The sequence below is a fragment of the Nipponia nippon genome, unplaced genomic scaffold (genome assembly GCF_047370975.1).
Source record: "Nipponia nippon isolate SJK-2023a ecotype South Korea unplaced genomic scaffold, ASM4737097v1 scaffold_10, whole genome shotgun sequence".
Classification (NCBI taxonomy): Eukaryota; Metazoa; Chordata; class Aves; order Pelecaniformes; family Threskiornithidae; genus Nipponia; species Nipponia nippon.
The window spans coordinates 1,034,515-1,059,356 of NW_028262291.1; the positions used below are offsets into that span (position 1 = coordinate 1,034,515).

A 24,842-nucleotide genomic window follows, 5' to 3' on the forward strand; every position below is an offset into this window, starting at 1 on the left:
ACTGACCTTCTTTCTCATGAGGGTGGCATCCTTTTTGCTTCACATGCTACAGAAAAGGCGAACCAAATTGGAGGGTATTGGACCGGAGAGTATCCTATAACTCCCACTAATCCCCTAGCTGCTTAGAATAAGCCCTTCCTGCCTTAATGACTTAAATGCCTGAGACAGTTTAAAGAACAAAAAGCTTTTCCTAATGCCAGGGTGGGTGACTCTCTCCGAGTGCAGGCTGACGCCTCTCCGAACCCAGCGGGAGGGGATTGCCGAGGCCAGGCTGCGGGCAGCGCCGGCGTCCCAGCGCGGTCATCCCTGCTGGGCTGGGCTGTAGGGCACCAGCCTGCTTCTCTGAGCCTTAGCCACGGGAGTGTTGCTTGCCTGGTAGGATCAGATACGCCGCGAGGAGCAGCTCCAGAGTAGCTTGTATTATGTGGCCCAGCAGGAAAGACTGAAACCTGGTATCTGCCGAAAAGATTGGCTGGCATTAATGTGATGACAAGGACATGGGTGCTACTTCCTTTTCTTTCTTCCCGATGCTAAATAATAATGTGTGCAACAGTAATGATGATAATAAAGCCACGGGAGCCGAAAGGATGGTGGGAATAGGCTGAATTGCAAACATCCCACCGCTTCTGACAGACAGCCGCATCTTACAGCTTTTTGTTTGGCTCAGCCCGATGTGTGAGCTCCTTGTCTGTGAAGTGGGGGTGATCACACTTCCTCACTCCCACAGCTTGGCAGGTTTCCTCTGTGGCCTGCAAGGTATTCGACACATGGATTCATTTTATTTTAATTGCCCTTTCTCAGGGACTACGGCAGGGCTCGTGGTCCCAGCTAGCTGCGAAGCGCTGCGCGAGGCAGTCAGCGGGGCTGCGCGTCCCCCTCGGGGCTGCTGTTAGACGGCGGAGCGGGCGGGCGGTACCTCACCTTGGCTTTTTTTCGCTCTTCGCCAGCGCGGGAGCTGGCTCTTTGCCATGGCAACCCACATCCGAGACTGCCAGCATCAGACGGGCCCAGCTGGTCCCCAGTGTCCCTCCCATGTGGAGGAAGGTGGAGGAGGGTAAGCCAGAGGGGCAGAGAGAGAGGTGACAAAAAAAAAGTAGAAGCAAAGAGAAAAATAGCAAAAAAGGAAGGTGTAGGGTCAGGAATATTAAAAAAGCTGCCAGACAGTAATGGATACATGTGGAAAAGAGAAAAAAGCTGGTGAGCAGAGAAAAGGGGAGAGGGGGAAAGGAAAGGGAAAATATAGGAACGGGTGACTGGGACAAAGATGCACTGGGGTGATGTAAGTGCTGAGGGGTGAGGCCGGTTTATGAAGCTGCTGTGGTGCAAAAAACCCCCTGTCACCCACGACAGCAATTTTCTGCTGCTGACCCTGAGAAACTCAGGGGATCCATCAACTACTCCTCATTTCATGACAGGTATCCGAGAGCAGAAAGTCTGCTGGCTCGGGGCTTCAGCTCCCCAAGCAGGGCTCGAAACCTCTGCTAGGAAAAGGCTTGGGTATTCACAGATGGAAGAAGGTCAGAAAGCGCCGCTCCGGGAGAGCCAGGGCAAACATCTCCTCTGCACCACTCCCAGGAGAGCCAGGGCAAACCTCCCCTCTCCACCTCATGCCCGTTGTCTCCAGAGGAGGCAGGGGGAGGTAGGAAGGTTGCCAAGGGGACGGCGTAACAGAGCCCCGGGAGGAGAGTTGGGTATTTCTGACACTAATTGGTATTTGTGGCAATTGAAGCCAGATTTCTTACCTCTCCTGCTTGACCTGTGAAAGAGAGGAGAGAAAAAACCTTCGCATTTGAGCTTTGATACATTTTTTACTTGAAGCATCTCTTTTCTTCATTTTGTATAGGTTATTACTCCTCCTAGCCCTCCTGCTTACCATCCACTTGCATTTCTTTCACAAACAAAAAGCAAAACATTGTCTCTGCAGCTCTCCTCTGAGTCAGAAGTGACCACCACCCTTCACTTGCTGTGGGTGCGAAGCCCCGCCAGTTTGGAGGGTCCTGCCTCTCCCACCAAGGTCAATAACAAGGCTCCCTTTATCTGTAGGAGTACAAGCCAAGCTTTAGGAGTACAAGCCAGGCATATCCTTAGAGAAGTCTAAGGAGGCAGAATAAGGCTTTAACTTGACGGGCTGGCAGAGGTGACCAAGAGCATTTCCCAATGGATTTGCTTTGCGCTACCGTCACAGTTCAGCGTGGCTCATTTCACGGTGCCCTAGCCCAGCATGGTTACTTTCAGCACAATTTGTTTCCGTTCACCATAAATCAACATTTCCCCGAGCAGAATTTAGCTCGGTTCAGGATGTCCTGACTGCCGTCAGCAGAGCTCAGCATTTCCCGCGCCAGCCGTGCCTGGCTCAGCAAAGCCCACGCAGCAGCTGGGCAGGGCAGGGTGCTGGAGCGTGGCGGTCCCGGGCTCGCACTGCTCTGCGGTCTCTTGGCTGGTTGCTAACATTTGCCATCGGCTATTTTGGCTTGGGTCACTTCAGTTCATCTCCACTGATGCTGTCACAAGAGAATCCCCCTGTGCTCTGCCCTTTCTGCCTTTGCTCCTGTTCCTCTTTGGATCGTCAGGAACGGGCAGCGACACGTCCGTGCAGATCAGGGGATATCAGTTCCTGACAGCCCACTTTTGCTACTTACGCCGTGCTAGCATCGCCCTCTGAGATAATTGTATCTCTAGGACTGACATCATGGGTCCCTGAGCCTCCAGAATCCCGCTTGCTACACTGCAAATATATTCATTTAATATAAGGCCTTGACATCTTTTTCGCAACGTGGACCTACAACCTGCTGTTGTGTCTTGGGCATTGGTTTTGACATCTGTTTCTCCAAAAAGCTCTGCTCTTCAGCCAGTGGTGCTCTCCTAGCACCCATCCACTGGGGCTTTAAAGTGGCATTTTGGTGCTTTGGTGGATACCCCAGTACCGGGGGCAGGAAAATGAGATGGAAATATTACCTGCACACTGGTACTCCTTCCAGTTAGGGCAAATCCTCAGGGTTTTGCTTCCCTGATTGAAGCAATTCACAACAAGCAGCACAAGTGTGTACACACCACATGGTTTTGTCCCCCAGCTGAGGCATCTCCACCAGCCGGTGGAGCCATGTTGCACAGTAATGCTCCAAAACAAGCCCCTGCCTTTCTGGCCAGACACCCGCTTTCTGCTGCTTCCCTGCTCTGCTGTGCGTGTCTGGCTTTGCGAGCAGCCAGCGCCAGCACAGAGAAAGAAACAGTGAGTCCTGCAGTCCTTCTGGCAACGGATACGAACAGACTGCTGCAGATACGGCTATGTTCCTGCCATGCCAGCCCCATCCAAGGAGGGGGCTGGCACGGAGCAGGAGCTCCTCTTAGACCTTTGCCTGGACCTCCTGCTTGGGCTCACACCCGCCTGCCGTCGGCTGTGATGGCCGACCTCCTGGAAGCCGGGAGTCCCTTTCCTCAAAATCTGCTTGGCTCTCGCCCTGCACTGCAGCAGCAGGAGCTGCCTGCGCCCATCAGCAGACACCATCGGCCAGAAGCCGGTGTTGTCCCAGTGTCTGTTACCATTTAGAATATTGCCACTCTGTGGCCTCTCTCTGCTTGGCCAGTTTTGAGACTGGTAGAGCAGATCTCAGTGCCATTCTAGGGGAGGCATGTGCTGATCCCAAGATTTCGTCCCCTTACAGAGAAAGTGAGCAGGAAGGATGAGCAAGTGGGGCTCCCAGACTGTTTCAGGAACATAAATGATGCCCACAAGACAATTCCTTCAAGCTGAGACCAGATCCAGAGGAATGTTTTCTTCCACAGTGCCTGGCAAACCACGATGGGGGAGTCAGCGGGATGGAGGCAGAGCGGTCTGGATCAGTCTCTTTGGAGGGGGATGCATCCCTGCCTCTCTTGCTGCAGGCAATGCTACCCTGGGTCTCAGGAAAACCATGCTCAAAGCTGACTGCTTGCAGTGGTGACACTGCCGTGATGTTTTGGGCAGTGCAAAATCACTCATGTTATGAGTTTCATGGACAGCCAAGCCTTTGGAGTCACTGTGGTCAAGGCAAGGCTGGCGATCGCTGTGTAGCTGCTTCGGTTTGCAGCAGGCTGCTGGTTTCCAAGCAATGTGCAATGCCTTGCAGATCTGCAGCCAGCTACATTCAAACCCTGGCCTGTCACTGCTCACTGGAGCAATAAAATAGCAAGGGTATTTTTGCTCCTCAACGCCAGTGACAGCGTGCCAGACACCTCCCGTGCTGGAAGATTTCCATGGGTACAGCAGCAGCAGCAGTCCTGGCCTCTTCTGCTTCATAAACCTCCTCTTCTCTGAGCCTGTGAAATTGCTTCCTTAGCCAGAGTGCAGGTCCGTGGCGGGGCCGGTGCTGTGTGCGCAGTCTTCCCGGTACAGAGCTGGTGTTGCAGGGGAATGTAGCTACACACCTTCTGCAACTTCAGGAGGGTCTAATTTAGGGATAGAAATGCGCTTTAGTCACGGTTTGAACGCCAAGACCTGAGTCAGACCTGTTTATCCAAACAGCCCTTACATCTAGGCTGACACTTTTGCCAAAAACGTTGGCGCTGGGTGCCTAAAGAGAAAGGCCTACGTGCGCGTTTGGTCTCCCTTATAGAGCTGGTCTGATTTGCTGCGGATCCGCTGCGCTGGCAGCACGGCACGAGCAATGCCGTTGTGCACAGAAGGACATATGTCTGCAGACATTTGCACTCAACAGAGCCCATTTTTTTCCTCCTTGCAACTCCATTTACGTGAGTCAGATGAGTCAAGGTCCATGATTGCCTTTTTCTGGCTTGTATTGCACCAACGCTCTGAAGTAGAAATTTCTTAGAAATATAACTACCAGAAAAATAAGACTTAGTGCCTATTTATTCAAAGCCATTTGTGACCACTCTGTCCTGGGGTGGGCTTGGAGGAGCTGTCACCTTCCAAAATCTGCACAGAGTTGTGCCAATAGGAAGCATCCTCCGCAACGTATGCATCAGCGTAAGACACAAGATTTCAAAGGGACTGAGGAATCAGGCTCACAGGGCCATTTTAATGGCCAGTCATTATTTCTGTCCGTCAGGCGTGCCCAGGGTGCCTGCTGGAGCACGGCCCACCCGCAGCGCGGGAAGGAGAGGTCCACGCAGGGCCCTTCTCTGCTTCCCAGGGCGACTGCGAGGTTCCTGCGGTGCTGGAAACCTTCGAGTGGCTGTTGACACAATACCACGGGCTGAGGAGTTACCAGGCATACGGCAATTACGTTTCTGGGCACCAGTACATTGCAAACTGAAGCAAATAAGAGATGTGATGAGTTTGCTGTGTGTTTGAAGGGGCAGGAGGCCCATGGAGACCCAATTCAGCATTGTCTTGGCAGGGAAAATCTGACTGTAGATATATTGTACCACGTTCTGCGGTGCCTTGTGCTGGGAGCACAGCCACATTCGCTCTGAGGCAGCCCATATGCTCGCACCATTTCCCAGTGTGATTGACAGTGAGCCAGTTCCCTCAGAGCATCCTGAGATATCCCAGACTGATTCATCCGTTGCGTGTAAATATTCTTCTTATGAGGATTTGGGACATAAGTTCTCAGCCTGAGGAAGGCCAGAGAAGACGTTGGGATATATCAACATACCTTGACTAACTGTGTCTGTTACAATATCTTCTTTAGCTTCAAAAAGGTTTGAAAATCACGGCTAACTTTTAGTGGAACCGAGGATCTTGCAAACAGCTGGCACAGCATGGTCCTGCAGGACTCAGCCGAATACTCGTACGAGATCAAACACTTCGAAACCAGCCATCCCCTTTCCCAGGCTCCTGCAGTTCACGTGAGACCCACATTTCAAACCTGATTCTGCAAAATATGCTCTACCCAAGTGTCTCACAGCACACTAAAGCCTGGCATTGAAATACCCGTGTCTCTGGAGTACAGGAAAGGAGACCTGGCCATGATAATGCGCTGAACGGGGCAAACACCCTCTTTTTAAACCTAAGAATAAATAACAGTGTGGGACCACTTACCTGGAAGGGGTTGAGTCTTCAGGAGAGCCCTGGCATGCTGTTGAGCACACCCCCTACATCCTATGCCCGTCCCAGAAACGGGAGTCGATGCGCAGCACATACGAGGTCTGCTAAAGGTGGAGAGGACGCTGGGTGCAACGTGTGACCCATGTTGCTAACACAGCCTTCGATTCTCTCAGCTCCAGGCAAGAGCAGCGAGCTAGACATAGCCTCTATAGAGACCGCGAAGGAGAATATGAAGAGCCTATGGGGTTTTTGAAGTAAACCCCAGCAGATCCAAGAGACCTGAACTCTCAAAGTGAATAAATGTTCACAGCCCTCTTGGTATGGAGATGTGGGAGGAAGCAGGACATGGCCAAGACTCATCATGCCACCATCCGTACTGGTAGAAAAGGGAGCAAGCCACAACTTTTCTGCTGTATCTGTTGCATCTCTGCACGCCCTGCTTTTCTCAGACCGTACCTGCTCTTGGCTCGATGCAGGTAGATTGTTGCTGAAAAGGGAGTGTTGCAGGCCAGTGAGTCTCAGGCATCAAGTTTTCATTCCAGAAGGACAGGTCATTAATAAACGTGACAAGGAGTACACCACGAGGCACCATTTGCTGGCAATACCTTGGGTCTCTAAGCCGTACCGTGGCGTGGCTTTGCACAAAAGAGGGATTTTGATTGATGCTGAGGAACGCGCAGGTGAGAGATGAGCACATTTCTGCTGTCTGTGGGTCTGGGCGCATTGTTTTGGAAACACAAAAAAGGCCACACCTCCAAGATTTCAGAATACTAATTTTTTTTGAAACAGGAGATTTGCTGGCACAGGGCTTTTCAGATGAAAAAAATCTCATTTCCTGAACTGACATTTCCCCAATGGGAAAAAAAATCTTATAAAACCCCCTCCAACCACCTGACATATGGTTAGATGGAGGTAGATACGCCCTTGGAGACTTACGTCCCCTGCTTTGCGTACAGCCCTTCTGGGTCAGCAGACAAAAGTGTTTGCATTCACAGTGTTTCCCCCGAGCCTCCTCCAAAGGCAGCCGCGCGATGCTCCCCGGCGCACACAGCTCTGGCGTCTCCCTCTCGACCCGGAGGTCTCTCCGCCCCTGAGCTCCCTTGCTTCGTTAGTGGCGTTGCTTGCAGGAGGTAACAAGTGCTGCCGGCTCCCGTGGTTTTGTCTGGTAGCTTTGCAGGCTGATATGACCTGTGTTATCACCACTCGGCAAACACAGCCGAGGTATCAGTTACCAGGAGACTCTCAGCTTTGCTAATCTAATTTTTCAGTAGGAAAGTTTGCCTGAGAGCTCCAGGGAGTGTTTAACTCTCTGCCCTCCTGCTCCAGCCCTGTAAAGAGGGGGCTGTGCTGCTCCTTCTGCTGTGGCAAGGCTTATTTAAGGGGTTCCGGCTCCCCGCTTCCTCATCCAGCTGTGTTAAGGCAGTGCTAACAGATGTAAGGACAGGAGAAAGTTTCAGCCTGTATCCGTCTGTCCATGCCAAGGAAAAGAAAATCAGATGAATGACCGGTGCTGTCAGCTAGGAAGTTTTAACATGGGGAGAGCTTTTTTATTTTATAGCCTTATTGTGTCATTCTTTATCTTGGTGAATCTAAGCTTTGCCATAATTAATGCCTTCAAAATAGGAATATTACAGTCTTGCCAAGGACGAGTTTAAATTCCAACCATAAAAGCTAGTTGGGAGAAGCTAGTGCTAGCAGGGCTGGTTTCCCTAAGATCAGTTTGGTGGCTCTGGCAGGTTTCTGGACTGTTGTGAAGGTGGTGATCAAACCTGCAGTGGGGAATAGGACCAGGTGTCATGAAGGGCAGAACTACTCTGCAATACAACCCTAATCCTGGCTGTTGAGCATAGCACTAACAAGGGCTTCCTCTCTGCCAGGAGAAACTCCTCCTGCCTGTGCAGGGCTGGCAGATCCCAACCAAAGATCGAGACATCCCATCCTTGCGCTGCTGAGCTGCCAGCGCCATTCCTGATCGTTGTTTTAATTGCTGATCAGGGCTGAGCTACTGTTAACTTTCCTCCCGTAAGCTACTTAGTGCTGCTGGCACTAGCAATTTCCTTAGCCCTCTGAGCCGTCATCGATGTAACACAGGCGGCAGCTGATGCCAGCCCAGACCCATTGCGTGCCCAGGGCCATCGCAGCCAGAGAATTAGCCACAAACCAATCCCTCAACCTGTATTCAGCCATGAATTTGCCCCTTTTACTTCATAATAACAACCCCGGCATTACTCATACCACAAATACTAGCTTTACAGCTGGATCCCACAAGATTACAGCTGGTCTGGCTCCTGCACGGTCCCCTGCAATGAGAGGAAAACTTGAGCAAGCAGAGCTGGCCGTGAACTGCTGATCCCTGCCTGTGCCAGTCTCATCTCAGCCCCACAGGACGTGCAGGATTCAGCAAGAACCAAGCTCTTCTGTCCCAATGGCATCAGTGCCAGTAAATCAGTGTCATCCAGGGATGACCCAGTTGACGTTTTGGAGAGGAAACTGGCCGAACTGGCCCATTTCAGGAGGATCGGAGCCATGCGGGGATGAAAAGCAGTTGTTTTGGCTCAAGAGCAAGTAGGAGAGTGGAGGGGGAAGGTTCCATCTCTCAAATTGTTGAAATGCTTCTGCTTTTTTTGGTTAGAAACTGAGCTTCAGAAACGCTCACAATATTTCAGCTGATGCTTCCAGAAAAAGGCATCTTTAAATGTTTGTTCCTAACCTTTTTCAACAAAAGGTTTAAATAACAACAGGTCAAAGGAAGGCTGTGATTTAATCAATTCCTTCTGAAGGTACTGAAGGAAACGCAGTATGCCAGGAAGAAAGGAAATGGAATTTTTCCTTTTTACAAACCCGGTTCTAAACCCTGCCTTTTCGCCCGCCCTGATCCCATGTGTTTGGGCTGCACAGTGCCCCCAGCCCTGAGCAACGTGCTGTGCCATGCTGCAGGGACCAAATCAGAAGGACCAACAAATTGTCCACGTTCCCAATGGAGGGCCACCTCGCTCAGGAGCTCACACAGAGACCTGAAATGGATGCCCAGAGAAAAGGACGAACAGGGCAAGTGCCTATGATGGTTCCTCAAGTGTTTTGCAGGGGATTTTCTGAGTGTGATGTGATGTGTCCAGTTAGGAAACCTCCCAGGAGTAATTGTGTGGTCTCCTCTCAGACCTCAGTAAACATGACATAAATTTATCACAAGCTGAGCTCCTCAGCTTGTGCAAGGGTTGAAATAAGGCCAGCATGGCTCAAATTCTGACCATAGCTGGGCGAAGGACGAGCATCTCCAGCTGGGTTTTAATTCACCCTCTTGAATCATGATTTCCATCCTGCTGGAGCATGGATTATTTGCAATTTCAAGAGTTTTCTGCCACTTGAGTGAAGTACTCAGCTAGCCAGGCATAGCGCAGCAAGTGTCTGCAAGTGCTTCATGCATCTCCACCCTTTCTCTCCACCCAAGTATTAATTATTGTTGAACTGGTCCTTTAATATTTAATTGCCACCTGACTCCCCTTTTCATCTCATCCCTTCTCAGGCGTCTCTGTGCCTCTTGCAGGCTGGCCCTTGCACTTTCCCTGGGCTCGTCCTCCAAATCAGCTCCGCACCTTAACCCTCTGCGCAAGAAAAGCCTGTCTCCCTGCGAGCTGAGCCCAAACCGAACCCATGCAGCATCAGTGCGATGTGACGCCGCTGGAGTCCATGAAGAGTCTTCGGTCCGGTTTAGACCCTGGAGCCAAGGTTGGTCTCTGGAGTTTGCTTTTGAGTTCTGCTGGCAAAGGGAAGTGAAATGGTTTGTTAGGTTTTAATGGAGCTTGGTTGCGATCAGAGGCACTCATGGGCCTGGAGAACAGCCGCTGAATTTGCCACTTCTTTCTTCTTGCATCAGACTGAAAGTGGGTCATGTTGCCACTGGTGTAGCCCCAAAGCAGCCATGTGTTGAATAATTTTGACTTTTTGTCATTCACAAAGGGCACATGGCTGTGTCAAGAGCCAGCTGGCTCTTGCCATGCTCATTTGCAGCTTGTAAACTACAAGTTACAGGCCGTTGGGCTGCCCACGTCCTCCTAGATCTGGGCTGAAGCCATGGGCTGGAATGGGGAACCTCCCTTGGTCCCTGCTGATGACAGCTTTCACCCAGGGCGAACCAGTTGCTGTCTGCAGCTCCCCATGCTTTCCCCAAGGACTACATTTCCATAAAAGATGAAAAGAACCTGCCTGACTAGCTGTCCCGGCCACTTTCCGCAGCCTGGCACCCTTCCTGAGGCTGGGTCCTGTGTCCTACATCTGAAGGCTGGGGTAGCAAATGGGGTCGGCAAACCTGCATTTGGCCCTGCTGTGCATGTTTGGAAGTGGGAAGAACTAAGAGGACAGATCCTCTTATCGTTCGCTCAGCCTGTAACTACTTCAGAGGCCCTACACTAGAATGACAAGTTTTTCAGGAGGAGAAAGTGTCAGGTGATGAGATCATGAGTTATTCAAGGTGGCATTAAATGCTGGTGGGCACAGATCTCACCCACGGGGGCAAGAACCTGCAGGCTGGGATGGGAAAAGTGGGGACAAACTTGTCCTCCGGTGAGAACGGGGCTGCTGTGCGCGTCCTGAGAGGTTTCTGTGCTGGTGCTATGATTGGTATCGCTATGGGAAGTACCAACAGGCAGCTATGATCTTCACTGATTTTAAGCAAGACCAGGCTGCCATTATGTCCTTTAACTAGCTTTGGTAGTTTTCATTTTAATTGTATATTGACACCTTTAAAAATGAATGCCTCAGCAGTCCTTTGATCCCTATGCGTCTCTCCAGCTAAAGCCCGTTGAAGGTTTCTGGCTGGTCCTACCTCCCAGTCTAGGGAATATGCTGACCTTTCTCCTGGCTGGCTGGAGGAAACGCCCCAAATGCCTTTTTACCCTGCAGTTGCAGCTGGCCGAAGGATCAGAGCAGGGAGTAAGCAAAAGGAGGCAAAGGAGGAGTTGCTTATTGCGGGGAAGTTTGCTCTGCGGTTGATGTGAAAGATGCCTCCAGGCTGCCGGGAAACTCTTCTTTGATACACTGCGTGTTCCCATCCCTCCCTCTATCCAACGGGCCTGGCGAGGGGTTGCTAGTTCTGCCCAGGAGCCTCGGGCAGCGTGATCCGTGAGTTCATTGCTGCGTACGGCAGCGTGCAGGAACGCCTCTGAGACTCGGCCATGCGGCTTATCTGCAGTTGCGATACACGATATAAAAGCAGCCTCCCAAAACAGCCAGACTTCAAGCTCCTTCTACAGTGGGCTTTTTGGCAGCTGGTTCCCAGCTTCTCCCAGCAGTTCCCGAGTGCCATCTGTTGACTAAATAGCGGTCATGCAAAAAAGGGAGAGGAGCCAAGATGAAGATGGGTGAAGTGCACTTGGGAAAAGTGGCAGCATGGGACTGAGTGGCTCTGGAGGACTTTCACAGAGTGCAGAAGGAAAAGGAAGGAGGGTTTCAAGCCAAGGTGGTTCCTGCGGGTGGAAAGGCTGATGAAGGGATGCCAGGAATGCTTCTCGGGGCAGTCAGGTTTGGGTTTATTGAGGGATCAGACTCTTTCCTTCAGCCTTCGTGTAAGGCAGAGAGACAGAGAAGAAACAAATAGCCTTGCTGTCAAAATGTGGGGCAATACTTTCTGCCAGCTGCTGAATGCTGTTCTGGAGCAGGGAGATTGTGGACTCCTATCAGAGATGGTTCTTTGTGCTGAAACTGGTCAGGGAGAGGCTTTGCAGAGCGCAGCTAGAGAAAGGGACTATTTCACCGTCACGAGCACAAAATGGACACGTCATTGCTCTGATTTCCTTCCTTTGCCCCAGAAAAATCTCCAGCAAACTTTGCCCTGAGTGGAGAGCAGGGGCTCCAAGTAGGCAGCCGGAGGCTGTGCTTCAGGGAGGTCAGCCGAGCCTCTGCGGAGCTCAGCCCCGGCAGGGCAATGCTGCAAAAACCCCCTTAAGTCCTCTTGATTCCTCCAGCTTTCAGGCTTTCCTGAAGGCAAGCTGGTGTCCACTCCTGGGACTGCTCCTTCAGGGGCTGCCAATAGTTAGCAAGAGCTGATGCATCCCCTTTCCATGAAGCAGAAACCTCAGAGCCAACCTGGGGTATTGACGCTGGGTACACCCCACGCCTCTGTGCTGAGCAGGCTTCAGAGGTGGCACAAGCCAGTCCGCAGCAGCCAGAGCACAATAAAGAGCCCAGAATCAGGCCATCCTGCTTATTAAAGGTCTTCTGGTGATTTTAGAAGAATAAAGGGATTAACTCTGGGGGTGGTGGACAAATTCCTGCGTGATTAATTAAGCTGGTTTCTCCAAACGCCCTTCCTGTCGCACATGGAGATATTATACACTCGCTGTCTGAAGTACTCTCTCAAGTTGCTGCATGCTGGGAAATAGGTGCCACCAACTGCCTGAGAGAGCAGTATCGATGTGCTTCAGCCACCGAGGCAGGGGTGCTCGTGTGAAAAGGATTCAGCATGTCCCGAGGTCCTGCAGGACCCCCGAAATGTCACGCAGCCAACATGCCCTTCTCACTGGAGCAGGAGACTGGGGACCAGCTTGGCTCCTCTCCTTCCCAAGTGGCAGGCGTCTGGGTGTTGGTGCTCCCTGGTGCCAGGATGATGGTCCTGGAGGGCCCTTACCCTGAGGCAGGCACGGACCCCGTGGGAAGGCAGTGCTAATCTCAGGAATTACGCTGCACTTCAGAGCAAATCAGAGTTTTTGACAGTTCAGAGCAAGCCCTCAAGTTGAGGACAGCCTTGGTGGTGTTGCAATCCTTTCTGGCCACGACACCAGGTATAAGCAAACATATGTGCATGTATATAACCTCATAAATCTCAGCATATTTATAAGATTCTGCTTTCTACGTCCTGTGAGAGTCCCAAGAGCACAAAGAGGTCCCCAGACCGACCTGTTCTGCTCCACTGCTGAAGTTGCAGATGCTGCTCCCTTGACTGGGCCCTTTTGCCCCGGGTTTCTGTGTCCACAGCATTAACCGAGCTTTCATCTTCTCATCAGTCTCAGATGACGATGCAGAAGTAGATGCTTGTCATTTATGCCACTTAGACATGGTAAAGGACAGCTGAGAAATGTCAGCTCTTTGTGTTGAGGGCAGTGGAGTACCCGACGCTGCCCTGGAGGGAACTGCAGCTCTCCAGAGACATTAGCAAAGGCAAAGATATTTTGGGGCTCTTCATGCCTGCCCATGGCATTGCTCATTGCTGGAAGAGCTTGGCCACACCATCGATAACAGCAGAGACCTAGGATGCCACGGCTTTGAGGTCTGTAGAAATTCCTTGCAAGCACTTAACTTAAGCCTTGACAACGCGGGCATGACATGGTCCCTTGGCTACTGTGATCCATGGGGAGCACAACGGACCCCTCTGCACAGGGTGCTGACCCTGCACTGTGCAAAGAACCTGGGATAATGGTGCGGGTCTCTGTGTTAACCTGGACGCGGGTGTTTGTTAGCAGTGTGTGCAGACTCCTCCAGCCCAGGAACATGGCCACCCTACAAACAGGATAATGTGCCAGCACTGGAAAAAGTGTTTCCATGAACATCGACTCCCTGGCTCAGCCCAGCAGCATCTGCTAGGGCTGACCTTGTCCTTCCGCCACCAGCCCAGCCAAAAACGGGCCATCACTCAACCCTCACAAGGGACTGGGCCGGCTTGGAAACCCAAGGCAGCACCATCCTCCCAGCTCCCCTGTGTTCCCAGGGCAAGGCAAAGCCTCGCATGGCTCCGCACCTCCTGCACAGCCTTGTCCATCACAAACCTCTTGCCAAGCGCTTGGACTCTAGCGAAGCTCTTGTGTCTTTTTCCCAATTTTCCATCCACAGCAGAGTCTTCGTTTTCTTCATCAAGCCTGAATCTGGAGGCACTGCCTGGGAAATGTTTTCAATTTCCTTTCATCATTTGAGTAGCTACTAATTAATATGGGTCAGTCTTTCCCTCTAAGCACTTTTACTAAGCCATGCTTCCAGCTCTTTTACTGCCTTAGCCCTGAGCTCCAATAGCTAGTTATATGCAGAGGAGGGGCCAAATTCAGAGTTCTTCAGAGTCTTTTGAAGGCTCCCTTTGAACCATGCTGGATTTCGGGTTGAACTTCTTGGGTTTTGTGAACAGTTGACCTGCTCAAAGGTTTTAGAGGGGATAGGTACGAGCAGCAGACCTCCTCCTTTTTTAATGCTACTACGTATGAACATAGCAGGGCCCTCAAGAAGGCTGGGGTGTGCATCAGTCCTTGGGCAACAAAATATTCCCCTGTGTGCTTCCAACTCCTGTTTGCCTCTTTCCTGATCTGGGTCCCTTGGAGGCTGAGGGAAAGGGCAGCCAGTCGGCGTTGAGGGGGGACACAGCACGCGGCCAGGACACGGGGCTGAGATAAGGGTTTGAGGGTGGCAACCTGAGACCGCAGCAGACGAATGCTGCCTGTTTTCTCAAATTTGTGCCTGTTTTCTCTATCTATGACTCTTCATTTTGGCAGCTTTCAGACTTACTGGGGGGGGCCTCTCCTTTGACTGTGTGCTTTCTGCTAGTCATGGTGCTGGCTGGTCATGCCCACCCCACAGCATTGCTTCTGCTCCCTCCCTGAAAGAAAGGCACATTTTAAAAGCGGGGAAAGCATTCCCGGAGGATACTGAAATTAAACAGAAAAAGGCAAATCCGGCACTTGTTTTCCCATGAAGGCTCGTGCACATAGTCGCACTGACAAGATATTGAGGACCCCAGATATTTTCCTGATCCCCCGCCAGGCATGCAACTAGCCATGCATAACAAATAACACAACCCCATGAATGGCCACGAAGCGAAGTCAAGCTGTTTGCCTGATCCATTTTTCATTGTTCGCCCGGCTTTTCCCACTTTGAACGAGGGCTTGTGGCATCAGGAAGTTAAAAGGAGTCAGGAGGGGGGAAAAGGGGGAGTGTTTCTTTTAAAAAGAGAGTGAGATTGGAGAGGAGGACACAGGCACTCAAAACCCTGTCTGTGCTTGGTATATTAGGCAGCCAGTGCTCTTGGCTGGGAGCCCAGACGAGGCTTTTGTAATCAAAACATGATCTTGTATGCTGTGCAACCAGTGCTGAGAAAGGCCGTCTGATGGCTCTCCTCTTTTAGCTCTGCTCTGGAATCCGCCGGGCTTCGCCGCCGATGTCCAACATGCACCGAGCTGTGAGTGCTGCCTTTGTGGGGCCTGGGAGGGGCGCGGGGCGGTGGGGTCCCTCACCCAAAAAGGCCACGAAATGACTTGCACTCGCCTCCTTCAGGGTGGCCTTTCGGTGGTTGTCGCTTTGTTTTTTTTTTCCCTCGCCTGGCTGCCAGCAGGCAAGGGGAGCAAACAAGCTGTGCCGCATCAGGGGGGTGCCGGGGGGGGGGGATTTTGGGTGCCAGGGTTTGCGTGTCCATGGCCGGGGCAGGTTGCGGTGGCTGGCTCGGGACAATGTGCCCCCCGGGAGGGTGGGAGACTGGGGCAGACAACAAACAGAAACCCAGGCAGTGCTGGATGTTGCCTGTCCCGGGAAGGGTTTCAGCTGCAGCTGTCAAGCCAGAGGATATTTCTTAAAAAGAGCGGATGCATTTGCTTGCGCAGAAGAGTGTTAGCTAAGGGCCCCGCTCCTCTCGCCTCTTCCCTCCCCCCCCACCTTCTGTCTTTCTCGCTTTTCCAACCCTGCCGCCTCCGAGGGCTCTCGCTGTAGAAGCAGGCGATCATAGAAGTATGCGGGAAAACACTGCACGCAGAGACAGTCTGGAGTGAGGCGTCCCTCCAGCCCCCGATGAGCTGCGTAGCAAGTGTGTGTGCCACTTAGGAGTGGGGGCTATGACAGAACGAGGTGTCGTCATTTAATTGAAGCACGAAGCTGCTCGCTTTCCATTTCTCCTTTTTGTGACATTTTTATTTGAGATAGAAAGAGGCCTCCCGTTCTGTGGCTTCATTGCTCTGCCTTGCTATCTAGGAGGCATCGGGCTCGGCTGCTTTCTGATTCAAAGCCATCGCACGTTTGTTCTGCCAAAGCCATTTATAACTCTCCCGGTGCTGTGTCATACGGGCACCTTGGCTCCCCGGAAGAGCTTTACTCTGGGGAGGGCACAGGGTAGCCACTTTTCACCCTGAGCATCAGCTTCAGCACGGGCTGGGGCGGCAGATTCGTTCCAGAAGCGGAGGAGAGGGCACGTCCCCCTGTTATCGGCTGGCTCGGAGCAGCGGCTGACGAACAAATGCTGACTTGGCTTAACCATACAATGGGTGAGCCCCTGCGAGCCGGTGCGTGGGCTCGAAACGCCGCTCGGCGCTTCTGCGCGCAGCGGGGCTGCTCTGCGGCCCTGGGGTGCGCGGGCAGGGGACCACCTCTCCTCCGCAGCTCCCCAGCTCTTGCCAAAACAGATCGTGCAGAGAGAAATACGTTAGTGGTTTCATTAATAAAGGGGAGGAGAAGTGCTGAATACCAGCAAAACTTTCCTTCCAGGGACCTGTTTCCAGCTGGAAATGGAAAGACCCCCCTCCCCCCGGCACTAGCTGTGTTGCAACGTAGACAAAATGCTGACAAATGTGCAGTCTCGCGCGGAGAGGGAGAACGGCCTGACAGGTCTTTTCCATTTTTTGCCTTTGAAAAGAGAAGAGCACAAATGTAATCTCTGCAGGAATTTTTAAATTCTTCCTGAGCCGGCAGCTCTGTCAGTCCTCCTTCAAAGGAATTTGGAGATGAAAGGGGTGTGTTTGAGGGCATGCACCACTTTGATCCCACCCTCGAGCAGCCAACACCCCAGCACTCGCAAACAGCGAACCTGGCAATTTAGCGCTCAGAGAATAGCTTCTGTTCAGGTAAACACTGAATTCAGCTTTAATCAGCCTTGCAAAATGGCCATGAAAGTGTATCCGCCCACATATACAATATACTCACCTGTCGCGTACCCAGATGATTGATGGCAATGGAAAAGTGTGTTTCATTCTCCCACAGACCTTGACAAAATCCCATTGTCCAGCAGAAGAATGTGTGGAGGCGGTTTAAATGTCCCCGTTGTTCCACCTGAACACAAGTTCCACCTGTGTCCTGGCAGAGCGGCCCTCGGCAAGGGCCCTTAAATCAGCACTGATAAAATACCCCTCCATGGGGATACGAGTGACGATGCGCTTGTGCAGGATCTGAGGTCTGCTTTAGCAAACCGGTTCTCCTGCCTTTCCCCTCTCTGGTTTCTGACATCCAGCACACCTCCTCTGCGATGGTGTTGCATTTTCAACCTTTAGTCCCTTTTCTCCAAAGAACATTACCTGGGCAGATTTCTCCCCCCATCCGTGGCCCTATTCTTTGCAGATCGAGCACAAATCTGCTTGATCAGAGCTGAAATGTAGTTGGCTTTGGGCTTTTTTCATGTAAAGCCCTTGAAAGGAAGACCTAGCATTGCAGGGATGTGCGGTGATTCAGCAGCTGGATCCCTTCCTTTGAAGGCAAGCGCTGGCCATGCACGCGGCGGCTGATTTGCAGCCTGGTTCCCGGGAGGCCTGTGACACTTTTGGAAGGGCAGTGATGTTAACTCCTGGCTGAATTCCCACACGCTACCTAGGATTATTTTCCGAAGGGCCAGCTGATGAAATGTGCCCACATTCTTACTTGGTGTCCGTCTTCCAGGTAGCTGAAAACCTTCCCATGTTAAGGAGGTGATTCCTACAGCTCGTCTAAAAACCTGTGCTTTCAGATAGGTGGGATGTTCCGCCCGGGCGAAATGTGACATGCCACAAACCCCAGGGTCAGTTTCACAGCGCCTTAATTTCTGCCTCTTTCAGTGCATTCTCACACTATAAACACACACATCTTCGGGAGGCTGGAGCCCCTGCCTGGTACTGGTAGAGTTCACAAACGTAGCTGGGAAGATGGAGCAGAGTTGAAGGCTTTCCCTCCCCCGGGCTATAGCATCTGCGGTTTTACTCTTTGCCTTTAAGCCTTGGGCTGCTCACTGCGTGTTTGCTCAGTTTCAGAATTGCTGTGTTAGGCAGCACCCCTCCAGACCTCCGCTGCTCCAGCGTTTCCTCTGCTGACCTCATTAGGACCAGGCAAAAGTCAACAGAGGTCTCCAGGAGAAACCCTGCCCTCCCAGGAGAAGGGCTTTGCAAGCCCCTTGGCTACTGCTCGAGGCAGGACCCTGGGCAGGCACGCTGCCTGCCTTGCCGCCGGCTGGAAGGCACCAGGGGCACGGCGGGTGGCAGACCCAGATCCCGTGTCCCCAGCTGCCGCGGGTGGCCCCTGACGTAGCCTTCCCTGAAGGAGGTCACACCTGCTATGTCATGATTAATGAAGGAAAAACCCCTCCCGCCTGTGTGCAGAAGCTCTTCCCGGCCTTGAACACTGCAGAGCCTGCAGTGGAGGATGCTTCTGGGGCACAGCCGGGAGCCGTCAGCCCTGAAGAAGCGAGGGCAGCAGAAATGCCGACACGCAGGGATGCGGCGGCGATTCGCTCCTGTGAAAACGGGGAAACCAACAGCTGGCTTGAGGGTCTTGGTGCTTTTGTGAGGAATTTGATAGGAAGTAAAACGGACGGGCAAAAAACATGCCTTGCCCATGCATTGCAAGCACATGGCAAACACTTTACTGTTTTGGGGAATTTTAATCAATTTTATTTGTCAGTTTAGTGTTTTGGGGAATTTTAATCAATTTTATTTGTCAATTAACCATCTATTAATGACTGATTCTGGTTTTAAAGAAAAATAAAACCAAACAAACACACTCTTAGGAAATACACCCCTGCTTCCCACCCGGCACCACTCTCCCGCCATTTTTTTGTTCTTCGTCCCCATCAGCACAGGGCACCCCGTCCCCTCGGCGAGGCGAGGGCAGCGTCGGCGATGGGGTCAGCGCCTGGGGGCAGCCCCGCCGGCAGCAGCCCCTCAAGGGTCCCCACTCGGGTGGGCCTCTCTCCTCCTCCTCCCAGCAGGGCCTTTTTCTTCTTGACCTCCTCCTGCTCTGGCCTCCTTCCCCCTCTTCTCTTAAACAGGTTTCCACAGAGGCGCCATTGCCTCCCCTGAAGGGTGCAGAGGTGCCTCGCTCCTCCAATGGCTCAGGGGCGCCACGGGCGCCCCTGATTGGCTCAGAGGCCCCACGGACTCCCCTGATTGGCTGAGTTTTGGCGGGAGGCCTGCGAGGGAGCTGGCTGGGGGCAGTCTGTGGCCTCCTCCCTCACAGGGCACCCCGCAGCCTTCGTCCCACTACCGAAACCTCACCAGTTATGCCCAGTATACCCATGCAACTGGGGTGGTTTTAGGACCAGGCTTGTAGTGGCTGTCAGGTTAGCACCGGGCTGGGGCTGGGAAAGCTTCCGAGGCCAGAGTTGAAGGTGGGGTGCAGCTTTCCACCGGGCAGGTCCCTCTCCCTGCCCCGGGAGTACGGCTGGGGCTGAGGTGCCCTGGAGGCAGGGTCCAATACCAGCCCCAGAGACCTCAACAGGTCCAGGGCGAGGATGGGGCCAGGATGGTCATATGCAATGCCAGAGCCACAGAGAGGCAATGCTGGCCCCAGAGGACGTTGGCACACATGAACCTCTTTGCCAGCCCTTGGGGACCATCAATATGCCCTTCCGCCACACGCTGGCTGTTTCAGCTTCATAGGGACACAACTGAGTCACCTGCAGGAGCAACATCTAGTCATAGCGAGATGGCTGATGGTTTCATTACATTTGCTTATTGATTCCTCCAAACTTCCCCAGCGCGGTGGGCAATATGCATCGTGCACGGCAGCTGGATTTGCCGCAGTGCTCCTGCGGCAGATTTATTGCAGAGGACCAAATGGCAAAGGTGGCAGGCTGGGGGTAGCCTGTTGGTGGTTAGAGTTGCGATGTCAGCAAAATAAGTATCCAGGCGTGCAATGCCTCCTCGGAGATTTGGGGTTCCTTTCCTCCCCTCCTCAGTCTCACTTCGTCTTACCCAGCTCTCTGTGTGAGTGAAGGAGAGGGAATATGAGATCTCTGCAGCATGCAGATGCCAAGCTGATAAGGAGAGCACAAAAACAGTGTTTAAAAATAGACCCGTAGTGCCTTGGAGATCTCAGCCTTGCCACCTTGCTCTTCATGCAAACACCAGGCAGAGTTGAGACGATATGGATCAGCTTGCTGCAGTGAGTTGATACTCATCAGCATTAATTTTCACTAGACACTGCTGTCACTAGAATTTAAAAAATCCGATTCGTTATCCCCTGTGGTAACCAAGGTGCTCTCTGAATGTAAATGGAGGGGAACTGATGTGCCTGAGAACACCTGAACCAGCAGTGGGGAGAGGGGTCATTGACTGCATGCAGCTAAGCAGGGTGTTAACTCTGGAGCCTACCAACAGCCATCAAAGTGGGACATCACCTTTTTGCTCTACCTCCCTCATTGATGAACAAAAATTGTAAGAAAAGAAAAGGTCAATTCTGTCAGGAAAAAGTCAATTTACAAGATACAGTACTCTTTTAAATGGAGGACCAAGGGGAGAAATGGTGGGGAAAGACTCTCTCACTTCCCACCGTGTCCAAACAGAAGGAGCAGGTTTCATCCTGTTGGTGTGATGACTGTGAAGAGCTTTGCTCCTTCTGTTTTCAGGATGCTGCTGTGGATGATGCAGTGTTAAGGAAGAAGGAGCAGAAAGATGTTGAGCTCGATAAGAAAATCTTGGCTTTGCGGAAAAAGAATGAAGCGCTCATACGAAGATACCAGGTGAGTCTGCAGGTTCTGACCTTCCCCAGGTCTGTTTGGAGTCCTCAACTCATAGTGTAAAGAAAATGGTCAGTGGTGTCGGAGTCACTTTGTCATATAGATAACATTTTCACATCGGAAAGCGTTTGGAGCAGGTGGGCAGAGCTCTGCCTTTAGCTACAGCTGCTGAATTGGATTGGAAAGCAGGCTCGCTGATGCCTGCCTTGCTGCTGCAGCATCTCCTCTTGCCCTACCATCTTCCTCTATCTATCTGCATCACACCTTTCCCACCCCTTCACCTCATATTCCCCTGACTTTTTCCCCCTCTGTCCTTCCCAGTGCCTCAGGCTTATCCTCTTGGACGCATAGGAGGTTGCATCCTCAAGACGTTTGATAGGTTTATGTTCCCTACCAGGGCAGTGCTATGGGTTGAAGCTCTTCCCTGGCCGGTCCCACCGGTGGAGTGCACAGGTGTCCAAAAGAGTTTCCATGAAAAAAAGGAAGATGAAGGCAAATGAAGGCTTTAGCAGCCTGCTGGTTACTGCAGCCTTAGCCTCTGAATTAGCAGGAAGTATTCCAGCTACACCCCTGCTTTTTTGATCCTGCCTTGACCAAGAGAGTCTACCCAGTGGCCTGCGGGAGATATCCAGCCTGGCTTGTATGAGCTGGTTTGGGTGACATTGTGGTAACCTGGAGCTCTCTCTGGGGATTTGTTTACCCTTCTCCATGGGTGTCTGCATACGGCAGTACAGAGTAGGACAGCCTGAGGGTACTCCTGGCAGAAGGGTCCCCCTTGGCTTGTCTGGGATACTCTCCTGCCCGTGCCCAAGGCCACTTGGCTTGAGGGGCTCTTTAACATTTGCCAGTTGGGTGGGCAGCCTCGAGTTTGACAAAGAGCCATGCTGAAAACCCATAGCACACTTCACGTCGTGGATCCAGAGCTGAGAGACTGAGTGGCGCTCTGGGCTGGGTCGTGCTTAGAATACATTTCCTTTGATACCATAGGAGCCATTTTGGACCTTTTCTGGTGGCAGCAAAAAATGGTACATAGTGGGAAGCTATGGGGAAGGTTGAATGCCACAAGCAGCTGGGGGAGAGGAACTCTTACTCCCACCTTCCACCACCACTTGCCTTCTAGAGGCAGCTGCCTAGTAGACAGCCAGATCTCAGCCACCTTCTCTTGGCCACAGATGATGCCCTGGCCCCAGACTGGCACAGCAACCATGGCTCCTGTGCACGGCCTGCCCTTTCTGCAGGCCTGGTGTGTCTTCCAGCCTTTCCACATGTCCTATACCCAATTTTTCCCAAACCTCAAACTGATCATGTTCCCTGCCTGTCAGGAAGGGCCCCCTGTACTCTGTGCTTGCTTCCCATTGCATGTGCTGAGACCACAGTGGGCACCCTGAATCAACAAGAGATTTACTAAGGTGCCCGTGGCACAGGGACAGGTAATGCAAGTCAGAGCTGCCTGTGACCCCTGCCAAGGGCACACGGATGGGACACAAGTTGGTCCAGTCTCTCTTAGAGGTGGAGGTGGGTCCATTTAGGAGAAATCCTAAACAGGAAAATGGACAACATCTGTAGACATCGACGTACAGGCTGATGATAAGGATATATATGTGTTTCAGGAAATAGAAGAGGACAAAAAGCGAGCTGAGCAGGAGGGAATGGCTATTACCTCCAGGAGACCCAAGCAGGATGGACTCACTATTACCATCACCAAGGCTCACAATGTAAGTACTGCCTCTCCTTCACCACCGGCCAGCTCTCATTCCAGCCCTGCCTCAGCAAAGTGACAGTTCTGAAAGAGACAGCCTCCACAGCAAAGCTCTTTCAGGTGTAGGACGTAGCTCCTAAACCCTCACAAAAAGATGTAAAAACTCTGCAGAGATGTGTGCTCAAAGTGATTTTAGCTGATCCACATAAATTTCCAGCCATGTGCAGGCACCTGTACCCCAGCACGCAGAATTAACAGGCAAATGAATGAATGCGTGAACAGGCACGCTTGGCTCTGGATGGGTCCCAGGTGTCAACAGCGCTGCAAATACATAGGCAGAACATATCAGGGGTGTGTGTGTCATTGGAGGCATCAGGAATGCCTCTGAGGATGCCTGTAGGCTGAGCAAAGCCCTGGTTGCCTTAGGCTTTGTGAGTGAGCAAAGCAAGTAGCCCTTGGTTGCTCCGGGGCTTCCCACAACTGGGGCAAAGGCTGCGAGTCCCAGGCTTCCTTCCTAGCTGGACCAAATCTGTGTCTGACAAGCCCTGACCATCCCTCCTGGCAGCGTGGGGCTCGGTAAACCACCCGGCCAGTCCTGCTGTAACCCTGGGCGAAGCCCTCTGCCAAGCCAGCGCAGAGCTTGCCGAGCCAGCCCACCCTCCTCCCGTGCAGTCGGCACTCCTGGGTTGTTAGATCCAGGCTAGTGCATTGCTCACTTCTCAACCACGCCCCGGCCCTTGCTTTTCTCCGGAGGTGCGCTGTTGCACACATTTTTCTCTCATACAGGACCTGAAAGATGCAATTACCCAGACTGAACACTCTGGACAAGATAGCCCAGCCCTCTCGATGGTGAGCACCACCCTCAGGAGCCATCCACTTGGCTTCCAAGGCCATCTCCATCAGGACTTAGGCTTTCCCGATCTAACTCAGAGTGCTGCAGAAAGAGATGAGGATGACATTTGTTTCCTAGAACTCTGGCATTTTAGTCTGAAATGTCAGATTTGTAAGTGCAAAGGATTTTCCAGACCCGCTGTAATTGTGGGTTTTGCTGCTGAGCAGACAACGAGCCCCTTGTTCCCTAGGAATGTCACGGCACCGCGCCGGGCACAGAAAGCTTCCTCAGGGCAAGGCCAGCCTTTTCTGTAGCTGGCCTCCCTGCTCGTGTGCAGGTGTGTTCGGGGAAGGGAATCGCACTGGTGAGCCGAGGGGCCTGCATTTGCTAACGGAAGTGATTCGTTTTCCAGGACAAAAGGGTGGTGAGCGAGAAATGGGGGAGCCCCTGCCCTGTGAGCCCTGGGTTCGGCATTGGCAGCGAGGAAGAGGAGGAGGAGGAGGAAGCAGATCATATGTTCACATTCAGGATGGGGAAGAGGATGCAGCTGGCTGTTACCATGGACAACAAAGCCAAGGTGAGCAGGGATGATGATTCCTCCTACACTGCAGCCTCTTGACTTACAAAGGGGCTTCTGTTCTGCCTCTCACTTGAGCTTTCTGCTCGGCATGTCCCCCGGTGTCTCATCTCCGTAGGGAATAGTTCCCTCCCCGCTCCTTTTCTCTCGTTTCTCAGTCCTTCAGCACAGCCTCAGTCTTCATCTCGAGTTGCCACGCACTTTCCTCCCCATGTCTGATTCACAGGAATCGGCCCCCAGGCCTTGCTAAACCTCCCAGAGGCACCATCCAGCCACACGTAGCCAGTTCCCTTTCTGGGAGATCAGTCACCTCACTGCCCTCCTGGGCCACTGGCGGGTTTGATAAACTGTGCCGCTGTGCCTAGAAAGGGGATGGAAATAAATGGGAGCTCGGACAGATTTAGCTGCATTACTCCCCAGCTATTCCCAGGGAGGCAGTGATGTTTGGTGGTAAAAACAGCATCATTTCTCCCTGTCGCTGTGTTCCAGAAAGTCCTAAATGCAGAACAAAAAACAGAGTGACATGAGTATCTGTTGCAGCTGCCAATGTGATGGGCAGAAAATGTGACCCAGTACTTGCAGACTTACTTAATTAAAAATTGTGCGAAAAGGCAAAAGTAATTGAAAACGCTACTTCATTTTTTAAATCCCAAAACATCCCCTCCTGGGTGCTACCCCGTCCCTTGTGGAGTCTGTGCATCTAGATATAATGATCCTAATGGCAGCTTCGGCACGTCGGGACTTCTTTGCCAAGAATGGTTTGATAAAACTTTGGCAGTTAGTATTGGCAGCACGTCCAGGGAAGTACGTGCCTGTATGAGCTTCATGCTCTTATTTCCTTCACTTGGAGTACATCTCAGGGGACTGCTCTTGTTCTCACTGGAGTTAGGGAGTTGGACCACTGAGATAAATAGGAACAAGGATCAGAAGTGCCACTTCGGGAAAATGTAGTATCTGCGTGCACCTGTATGGGACCTGAGGGAAGCTCTCCAGTTAGTGAGTCTCTGGAGGGAGATTATTGCTGCAGGTGATATTTCTTGCTGTTGAATATGTTCCAAAAGAATACAAGAGGCAATTTTGTCTATTTATTGATTA

The 24,842-nt window shown here is 52.1% G+C and overlaps 1 protein-coding gene across 1 annotated transcript in view; it reads left to right on the top strand.

The window, feature by feature from the left end:
* Positions 1–14,935: 14,935 nt before the first annotated feature.
* CCDC9B (coiled-coil domain containing 9B) overlaps positions 14,936–24,842 on the top strand; it is a 51,168-nt gene continuing 41,261 nt past the window's right edge. The window contains exons 1-4 of the mRNA XM_087739985.1: positions 14,936–15,137; positions 20,529–20,642; positions 22,250–22,354; positions 23,583–23,747. Of these exons, the coding sequence (XP_087596111.1) occupies positions 15,117–15,137; positions 20,529–20,642; positions 22,250–22,354; positions 23,583–23,747 (405 nt within the window). The 5' untranslated portion in view covers positions 14,936–15,116. The remainder of the gene's footprint in view (positions 15,138–20,528; positions 20,643–22,249; positions 22,355–23,582; positions 23,748–24,842) is intronic.